This window comes from Pollachius pollachius, assembly GCF_949987615.1.
Source record: "Pollachius pollachius genome assembly, chromosome: 5".
NCBI classification, from domain to species: Eukaryota; Metazoa; Chordata; class Actinopteri; order Gadiformes; family Gadidae; genus Pollachius; species Pollachius pollachius.
Window position 1 is genome coordinate 25,608,480 of NC_136938.1, and position 10,204 is coordinate 25,618,683.

The following is a 10,204-nucleotide window of genomic DNA, read 5'->3' on the forward strand; positions in this document are numbered from 1 at the left end:
CTGTGGATGGCAGCAATTCCCCTATTCACAATTCACAAGCGAAGAAGAAACCCGGATGTAATGTTAGGTTGGTGATCTTCCAACTGTACACAACATGTAAACTTACGATGAATATACCAATGAAATCATCACATGTATCCTAAAAAAACGTGTGCATCCAGAACTACATGACTCATTTTCAAAGACCATTTCTTTAAGATCCATCACCATGTCTGGAGCGCTGGCCAGGCTGCTGTTTTACCCCACCTTAGCCTACAATGTGGTCATGGAGAAGGTGTCCTCTAGGCAGTGGTTCACCCGAGTGGACCAGACCGTCATACTGGGAGCCCTGCCCTTTAAATCAATGACAAAAGAGGTAAACTATGCTGTATAATATATCTAAACACGTTGCAATGTACAGTTAAATGATATACATAAGTAGATGATCACATATAATGTGCTAATATAATGCTCTCTGATGAATGTCACTGGTTTCTAGCCAGTGTCTTTTATTTTAATCTCTGGTTTTATTTTGTTTCTCTAGTTGGTCCAAAAAGAAAACGTCAGAGGGGTCATTACCATGAACGAAGAATACGAAACTAAATACTTCTGCAACTCTGCTGAGGTGAGTATATGAGGATGTAAATGTTATCCCATTCCAGTAAATCCAGTCCATGTAACGTGACATCCTCTGCCTGTAGGAGTGGCAGGCTGCGGGCGTGGAGCAGCTGAGGCTGAGCACCGTGGACCTGACGGGGGTACCCAGCCTGGCGAACCTCCACAGGGGCGTGGAGTTTGTCCTGCGCCACAGAGAGGAGGGCAGCAGTGTGTACGTCCACTGTAAGGCCGGACGCTGTCGCAGCGCCACGCTGGTCGCTGCCTATCTCATACGGGTCAGTCACACTCACTGCAGTAGCTCATGGTTTCACAACATCAAAAAGTCCTCCACTGCTACATTGTTTGAGTTGACTTATGTGTTGAGCGTACCACTTGGTTTTAGGTTTTTTAAGTACGTCGAAGTGTTGGGGGTCTTGATTTGGTTAATGTTTGGTAGTTCTAGCTGCTGAATTATTCAGTTTCTTACTTAAACCTAACCATAAGATTAAAACCATAGGCACTATAATATGTTATTCTATGTAAGTGTATTACATTTAGCAGACATCTTTATCCAAAGAGAATATAAGATAAGTAATATAATAATAGATAATAGATAAGTACAATTGTCAGAAGAAAGAGAAACAATATATCGCTGTCGGTACAGTAAGTATGTTCATAGCAGCTTGGCAGCTGGTTAGCTGCCAAGCTCTAACAATAGTTAGATACATGCTACACAATGCTAAGCACTATATATTTTTAAGTGCAAGGAAGTACAACATACAATAACAGTACATTATTACCCTATACACTGTGTTGAACTAGCCTGGCTAAAGCCAGACCTCATCCCAATCTACATTGAGATGAGGTCTGGGAACCACACATTAATTTTCTCGTATTTGAGGCGTGGTTTACGATTGCCCGGAGCCGTTTATCGGGCGCTACGAATGTCTATCATATGAGTCTGTACGTAGCTCATAGCCAATCGTATCAATTATACCAGATGACGTATGTAGCGCGACAGAAATTCGATGAGGAAGAAGACGATGGGTGTGTCGCATGGACGTCGTCATCGTCCTGCCGTCCCTCCCCGTTCTGTGATTGGTTCCCTATCGCAGGCGAAAACCGGATCCATGGAACCCAGGCTGCCTGGCAGCGCGAAATGAAATCGCGCGCAAGGCAGCATGGGTATACCCAGGCTAGTGTTGAACCCCATTGATAAGGGTTCTGTTGACTTAAACCCACCAGCTCCACTGCTGGACCCCCGAGGAGGCCCTCCACAGGCTGGTCACTCTCCGGCCCCACGTCCTGATCCACTCGGCCCAGCAGGCGGAGCTCAGGAGGTACCGCCAGCAGGTGTGTGAGGACTGCAGCTGAGAACGCCTCCAGGACCGGAGGAGATTCATATTCCTAGTAGATATAATTGTACATTTTCATCAGCTTTTTTTTTTTTTAACGTTGTAAAATGTTCATAAAATGCGTACAAAACAATGTTGTATTTTTCACATATGGCATTGGTGAAACTTGCCGATTCAGAAAATAAATATTTTATGACGCTCTTCTGATTGTCTTTCTCCTACCCGTCAAACTTCTCTCAATGTATCAAGATGTCTTTCAAACATATTGGGATGTACACACCATACAACAAACAACATATTTGTAACTCTTATGTACCTCAATTAAAGAGTAATTTGAGATATTACTTTTGCCCTTACTTTTTACCGTCTGTAAAACATTTGACCTATGTTTACCCGTTGAAGTTATGCCGTTATTTTACTTGTAAATGCATTTTCCCAAAACAAATCATAATGCCATGCAAAGTATACATGTGTTTAGTTTCCTGATAAAGCACCTATTTTTTTTTGTAACGATGTAAACTATAAATCCTATGTTACCAGATTCTGTCATAGGGACATTAAATAACATACAGCGTACAATAGATGGCGACAAAGAGCCACGAACAATCTAGTTGACGCTCTCACTGCGCAGACGCAGATCGCAGACAACATTATCCAACATGGCGGCGTCGTTGATGCGATGTGTCCGCGGAGGGCTGGGGAGAAGTCTGAACAGTGAGTACATCTTAGACACCTTTCATGTTCGGCAATTCACTTTATCCTCATGATATACACAGACGACACGGGGAACTACCAGTAAGGGGTCGGTGGTCCCGTGTTCACCGACCCAGTGTCTCCAGGATGACCTCTGAGCTAGCTAATGCTAACGCTCTCCTGCACAGAGCCTTTCTGACGTGCAGATGAATGACATAACTGTCATTGTCAGCATGGACGTGTGTAGTAATAGTAATATACAGTGTCTCCTCTTATCATGCTGAGTGATCTATTCCAGGTTCATGATATCAACCTTTTATTTTCCAGTCGCAAGCCGGAGTGCCGGTATCCTGCAGCAGCAGGCGAGACTGGAGACGACGTCCACGGAAACAAAACGTATGCATACTATCATATTACATTATTCAATTATTACTAAACAAGACACTTGTGGCATAGACCGATCATGTTCACGGTGGTAGTAGACATGCACACCAGGTCAGAAACATGCACCAGAAACACAGTCAATACTCGGGCTGTGAGTCCGACTGACTCTAAAGTCCGTTTCTTCTTGATTCCTCTGTCCTCTTTACAGCCACGGTCCGGCCCAAGGATGCTGTCACTCACAACCAGCTCGCAGCGTTTGGAGAGTATGTGGCTGAGATGATGCCCAAATATGTTCAGCAGGTTGAGGTGAGTAAAACAATACTGAAGTGTGAATTATCCACGGCCTACTACCAACCTCTGGCTGCTGTGTGTGTTGTAAGGGGTTGTCTCTATTAAGGAAGAATCCATGACTGACTCGTTCATATTCTTTTTTTAACCAGTGTCCGGGGGCAGGGGGGGGGGGGGTTGTTTACAGGGAAGTCCACAAATTAACACATTGAAGCTCCTGTTGGGGTAGTGGGAAAGAACTTTCAAAGAATTTTTAGCAATCTTCCAATAAAATTTCATATAATTCGGCGTGGTTTACATTGTCACTTGCCACCAATGACACGTTGTCCATCCCTTTCCTGCCTCGTCGGTTGGCCAAAGAAAGAGTGTTCTGACCGCAAGCTGCTTCTCCAATATGCAAATAAGAAAGACACTAACGTTGAAGCCATTTACAAAGACCCCTCCGTGGATGCGGATGTAGGGCTCTTTCATGGATGTACGGCGTCGCCGTGAATGTAGGCTCTACCAGTGAGGTAGGGCTCTGAGGTGGATGTAGGGTCTGCCGTTGATATAAGCTCTGCCGTGGATCTAGGGTCTTACCATGGATGGTAGGGCAGGATGTAGGCTCTACTTTGGATGTAGGGGTCTACCGTGGATGTATGGGTCTACCGTGGATGTAGGGGTGTGCTGTGGATATAGTTCTCTGTCGTGGATGTAGGGCTCTGCCGGCATCACTACACAAGGCATCAGGGCGAGGTAAGCAGCATAGAGGATAGGGGTGTAACGGTAAACTGAAGTCACGGTTCGGTTCATACCTCGGTTCAGACATCACGATTCGGTGCAATGAAGGGAACAGAAAAAACAAAAATGCAGAAGGCAATTCTTTTTTTTTATTGTCTCAGGTTGTACCACCTAGTGTCATCCAGTCTCTCCCCTGAGCTAGCTGCAACAGCCTGAACTGTGTAATCTAAGATGTAAACAATAAGTACCCCACATCCCCTCCACACTCCATCCGTAACTTGTAAACAAAATAAGACAGTCAGTTATAAAACTGAAAATTCAGCATGTGTTATTTATGAAACTGCAAAGTACACAGAATTTGCGCATTTCCACCGGAGGGTGCGGGTCAGTTCGGTGTGGCTTGGTGGAGTAGTGAAGGTGCGTTTCGGCATAGCTCAGTTACGGGTCGCGTTTCCACCGCCGACAGTACCCTTATGGTGGGGGGGGGGGGGGGGGGTTAAACCGGATCGCGATAGCCGCGGCAGCTGCGTTAGCATTGTGACCTCATAGCAGCCCGACATAGTGTAGCCTCCTAATAAATCCAAGGAAAAAAAAGAACGTGCACAATGAGCAAAGATCAACAATGTAGGACTTCCAAGAAGGACGGCAAACTTTTGTGCGACATCTTCTTCAATAAACGAAGCTTTCGCCGTTGTCCAGAAATACCTCGCGAACAATGTGTTTGTTTATTATCCCCCTGTCTCACGGAAGTACGATTCTGTCGACCAATCAACGGACGGCGTGTGTAGCTCGAACTTGCCGGCATCCTTTCAGGCGTCTCAGTTGTCCCCGAAGATCGCGGATCTAACATTAGTTTGGCATTACATTAAGTAATTTGCATGCCAGTTTAATTTAATTTTATACCGTGTATTCCATGCACCGAACCGTGACGTCCGTACCGATTCGGTTCAATACGAATACATGTATCGTTACACCCCTAATAGAGGAGTCTCCTGATACATCTCCTTCCTATCTCCTGATAGGAAGTCCCTGTGGGAACGCCAAGTTCTCTCCCTCGTCAGTCTGCTGTTAGTCTGCTGGTAGCAGCTTGGCTTCAGAATGCTAGAGGGGGGTTGGAGTCTTTTCAAAATACTCGTCCTTCCGCCAACTCACGACTTAGCAAAACGGATGCGAAATCAGTCATTTGGTCAACCTGTTGGTGACTGAATCAAAAAGGATTATATTGATTTATTTTTTGTTACACCAAATGATTTAAAAACTTTTTCCAACTACACCAACTGGAGCCTCAATGTGTGAGATTGGTGGACTGCCCCTTACATTTTGAGTCATATAACGTGGATTCACATATATAATAAAACATATTGCGCAAATGTGTCATCCTCAAAGGTCATAACGGGAAAAAGATGCATCTTGCTAATGTGTGTGTGTGTGTGTGTGTGTGTGTGTGTGTGTGTTCCAGGTGACGTGCTACAACGAGCTGGAGGTGATGATCCACTCTGACGGCGTGGTTCCCATGCTGACCTTCCTCCGGGACCACACCAACGCCCAGTTCCGCAGCATGATCGACCTCACCGCCGTGGACATCCCCTCGCGGGAGAACCGCTTTGAGGTGAGGCTCAGGGCACCAGACACACGCTCGGGTCTGACGGAGCCGCACGCACACACATAGTTCTACTAGGGCTGGGCGATTGATCGAATTTTGATCGCGGTTTCGATTTTAGCGTCAAACGATCACAAAATTAACATCGTCGAGTTGGATCCATATCTGTATATCGTTTTAGATTGGAACATTTTCTTTTTGACCATTTTTTGACCAGTTCTCAGTTACAAAAAAAAAAAAATCTGAGGCATGCTGAATAAATACAACATGTTTTCAAACTAAAAAATAATCCTTTGAATAATCGTGATTTCAATATTGACCAAAATAATCGTGATTATGATTTTTCCCATAATCGAGCAGCCCTAAGTTCTTCTGCATACAATCGTGCACACGTTGGATGTTCAAACGTGAACGACACACACAGATAAATTATCCTTCATTTATGGAATATGGAAGAGAGGGCCTTGCATGAACCCGGCCTTACCACGCATATGTTTATCTACTTTATTTTTATTAGGATGAAAGGGCTCCCTCCCTTTATTTATTTGCCAATGAGAACTGTACCATTCACACACCTGTGTTTAACAGGCAAAAAGGTTTCAGTAAAGCAAGCAGGGAAGAGATGTCCTGATTGGTCAGAAAGGCCCCGGGAGCGCTCTAAAATCCCAATAGTCTCATACAGAGACTGATAGATATTGTAACAGATCATTTCACTTTGTAATAGCTGACACTGAATATATAGCTTTTACATCTTTCCTACAGCACCGTTAATGTGTGTTAAAATAATACACAGCATCCCAGGTTGGTGGTGTGATTTCCACTCGTGCTTTTTCTTCAACTTTTGTTTGTCCTTGTGCGACGGCTCACAGATTGTGTACAACCTGCTGTCCCTGCGCTACAATTCCCGCATCCGCCTGAAGACGTACACAGACGAGCTGACCCCCGTAGACTCGGCCGTCAGCGTGCACCAGGCCGCCAACTGGTACGAGAGGGAGGTGAGCTTCCATCGCCACGCAGGCATCCCCCTGTCCGTCACAACTGTGTCTCAAACGCCAATATCAGTGCTCCGAGGACTCATTTACATGCAAACCGTCAAATTCTGACTCGCTCTGGCACTGCAGACCCAGTGAAAAACAACACATAAATCTCGAGTCTACGCTACACATTGTCCGTTGCTAGTGGTATTTTTTCTTTATCACATTTAATATGCAGACCTTTCTTAATGATTGGTTAGAAAAGGCAAAAAGCACCTTGAATAACGGTTTTATTTTGTACCGTTAGTTTTAAACAAAATGCTTCCACCTGTTGGTAATCAATAGGAATTACAACAACACTTGCAAAGCCTGAGGCATGTTAAGTGTGTCTTGGTTTTTAATCAGATTTTCCTCCAGAATAATGGACTTGAGTATCTCCTTAACAGCCTGATATATTTGCATCATCTCTGTAAGACTTCATCAGGGGCAAGGACTTGTGTATAAAGCCTTGTGTTTGTGTGCTTCCAGGTTTGGGACATGTATGGCGTGTTCTTCGCCAACCATCCCGACCTGAGACGTATTCTGACCGACTACGGTTTCGAGGGTCACCCCTTCAGAAAGGACTTCCCCTTGTCTGGATATGTTGAGGTGAGTCCCGCTGGCGTTCATGTTAAAAGGGTTTAGTCCCAGGATAGCGATGGGTCTATGTAAAGAAGGAATGGGACATCCATAGTACTCCAAACAATCACACACTGAGGTGGGATTTTTTTTATGAAATTAGGATTAATGTTAACATTATTTGAAAGATAGATGCATAAAATATATATCTCTATCTAGAGATAGATAGTTCTGTCTGTCTCAATCTTTCTCTCCTGATAAAGCTCTCGCACTTGCCCGCTCTCCATAAAACTCGTTCTCTAGATAAAGCTTTCTCGCTCTCTCTCTCTCTCTCGATAAAGCTCTCGCTCTCGCTCTCTCTCTCTCTCGATAACGCTTTCTCTCTCTCTCTCTCTTTCGCTCTCGCTCTCGCTCTCTCTCTCTCTCGCTCTCTCTCTCTCTCGATAAAGCTTTCTCTCTCTCTCTCTCTTTCGCTCTCGCTCTCGCTCTCTCTCTCTCTCTCTCTCTCGATAAAGCTCTCTCGCTCTCGCTCTCTCTCGATAAAGCTCTCGCTCTCTCTTGATAAAGCTCTCTCTCTCGCTCTCTCTCTCTCTCTCTCTCTCTCTCTCTCTCTCTCTCGATAAAGCGCTCTCGCTCTCCGGATAAAGCTCTCCTTCTCGCTCTCGTCCTTCTCTCTAGTTGTCTCTCTCGATAAAGCTCTCTCTCGATGAAGCTCTCTCTTTTAATAAAGCTCTAGTAAAAGTCCTCCCACCATCTAGTTTAAAAGCAGGTAAACACACCATAATACCATGATCTCCTCCGACCCCCGCTTGCGTCCGCAGGTGCGCTACGACGACGAGGTGAAGCGCGTGGTGGCCGAGCCCGTGGAGCTGACGCAGGAGTTCCGCAAGTTCGACCTCAACACCCCCTGGGAGGTGTTCCCCGCTCACCGGGAGGCCAAGGCAGCCCCCCAGCTAGAGGCCCCCGAGGAGAAGAAGTAAGCGGCCTGTGCGCGGTGACGCTGCAGCAAACGCCTCTAGCGCCCCCGTGTGTTCTGTATGTGCAACTCCACCCTTCTGGAAAAGCCTTTGGAAATATTTATGTAAATAAATGGACTAGTAACACAGTGCTAGTGTCTGCTGGTCGTTATTTTTGTTGGTTGTGTGCTGCAAAGTTATTATCTGATGACTTCAGACCCTACATTTTTTGTTAATTTCAATGGAATTAGCAGAGTAAAGCCCCCTTCTATCTTGATGCAGCTAAACCCTGACACTGGAAAAGCCGACCATTACTTAATAGAAAATAGAACTGATAAAAGTCAGGAAATATTAAGAAAACAAATAAGCAGGAAGCCTGTATTTAAATATTTCTTCCATTTTATTTTGGTAAGTTTTTGAAGCTTTCGTTTACATATAATAAAGTATTCAAAATATTTCACACAATTTACAGATACAACAATAATCAGTCCTTTTTATAATTATTTTGTGTCTGATCAAGCCAACCATTATATATATATTTTTTTATAAAAGATTGCTGGTTTGTCACTATACATTGTTTTTTCCTTGCACCAAATCAAAATAATAGCTGCAGATTCTGAATAGTTTGTGTGCAAGTCCACACAGCTCCGATTGACATCAAGATTGACATTTTTTATTGGAGAATAAGAAGCATACATCCAACACATTGTACAGAACCTCCGTTGCTTTAAAACATTGTTACAAGTAATGTATCGGGACTGTCAAGCTGTGGAAATGTACTTTTATATTTTTTTATTTCAGAGGATTTCCTACGGCATGCATGCGTAAACACAAGCTTCCATTTGAGTTTGTCAAAAGAATTATCACAATTCCATCTCCCACAAGTCATCTCCGTTGCCTTTTCCTCTCATTGTCACCGTTGTAGCGGTCAACCTTTTCCCTGGGTGGAAGTTGAGAGAGAAAGTTATTTTGGTTTAGTTCGGCCCCATTTAGCAGAACCAAAGCATTCACATTAAACATCTCTCCCGCTGTTTCACCAGGTGTGCACGTTACAGATAATGACGGGGAACAAAAAGCCACTGACGTTTTACTGTGACAGACGCACATTAGCACCGGAGCGCGCTTCCATTCCGTTTAGCGGTGAGGGAGAGAAATGGAGGTCTGCTGTTGCTGAGTGTGTGCCGGCTATGAGTGTGAATCCAGAGGGCTGGTGCCTTGTTACGAGCTCTCCACAGACAACTGTGGCCCCATTGCCATGGTACATTACACCAAATAAGTCTCGGACGTTCTATAGTAATTCAACTGTCTTGCTTGTAAGAAGTGTATCAGCCTGGATCTGGTGTCTAAGCTCTGACCTCATGTGGAATGGCATTGCTTCAAAGAAAATGGAATATTATACCATAACCAAGTATTAATTCAAATGGATCCTATCGAGCGGAAAGAGGTGAATTAATTAAGTCAGAGTTGATTACAAAATGAGCAACGTCGCGTGTCTTGCGGCAGTCTGAAATCGAACAGACATGGTTATTGGCGTGAGATGAGCAATTATTTTTTTCTCCACAGTGTTCAGTATCCGAAGGCATAAAGATATTTTTCTTGCTCGAATTGGACAATAAATTATGGCCATGTCCCCTCGGGGTAATATTACGCATGTGCTAAAAGACATTGGAAGCAGAATGGATATTGTCTACAGTTCGACACATTCTTTATTTCCCTCTCTCTCTGTGACCAATTCTCTTGAGTGAAATATAAAATGAAATACGGCTTTTCACACAAAACTGTCCACATGATTTTCACACACTTTGTAAACCATCAAAAATACAAGGGCAACAATTTTTGATTCATTTTTTTTCAGTCCGTTTTTTTCCTAAAGAATGGGAGAAGAAGCATTAAACAGCACTGCCAGTCATTCATGGATCCATGTGGTTCTTCAAAACAATGAAGGAATATCCTGGGGATGCAGTCAGCTCTACATTGAAGACAGGTGGTTCCCCTGACTGACTATAGCAGGTCTGCCGCAAAGCAAAATATATCTACACA

General features: G+C 44.2%; 2 protein-coding genes across 2 annotated transcripts; both read left to right on the forward strand.

Moving 5' to 3' along the window:
- The first annotated feature begins 52 nt into the window (after positions 1 to 52).
- On the forward strand, positions 53 to 2,117 carry ptpmt1 (protein tyrosine phosphatase mitochondrial 1). Its single transcript, XM_079736923.1, has 5 exons — positions 53 to 67; positions 199 to 355; positions 524 to 604; positions 681 to 872; positions 1,822 to 2,117. Exons 2-5 carry the CDS (start codon positions 209 to 211, stop codon positions 1,948 to 1,950), a joined length of 549 nt encoding a protein of 182 aa, XP_079593049.1. The 5' UTR covers positions 53 to 67; positions 199 to 208; the 3' UTR covers positions 1,951 to 2,117.
- A 465-nt stretch (positions 2,118 to 2,582) lies between these two features.
- On the forward strand, positions 2,583 to 8,313 carry ndufs3 (NADH:ubiquinone oxidoreductase core subunit S3). The gene is made up of 7 exons (XM_079736407.1): positions 2,583 to 2,645; positions 2,952 to 3,020; positions 3,217 to 3,314; positions 5,476 to 5,625; positions 6,486 to 6,611; positions 7,119 to 7,238; positions 8,030 to 8,313. Exons 1-7 carry the CDS (start codon positions 2,591 to 2,593, stop codon positions 8,186 to 8,188), a joined length of 777 nt encoding a protein of 258 aa, XP_079592533.1. The 5' UTR covers positions 2,583 to 2,590; the 3' UTR covers positions 8,189 to 8,313.
- Positions 8,314 to 10,204: the final 1,891 nt, after the last annotated feature.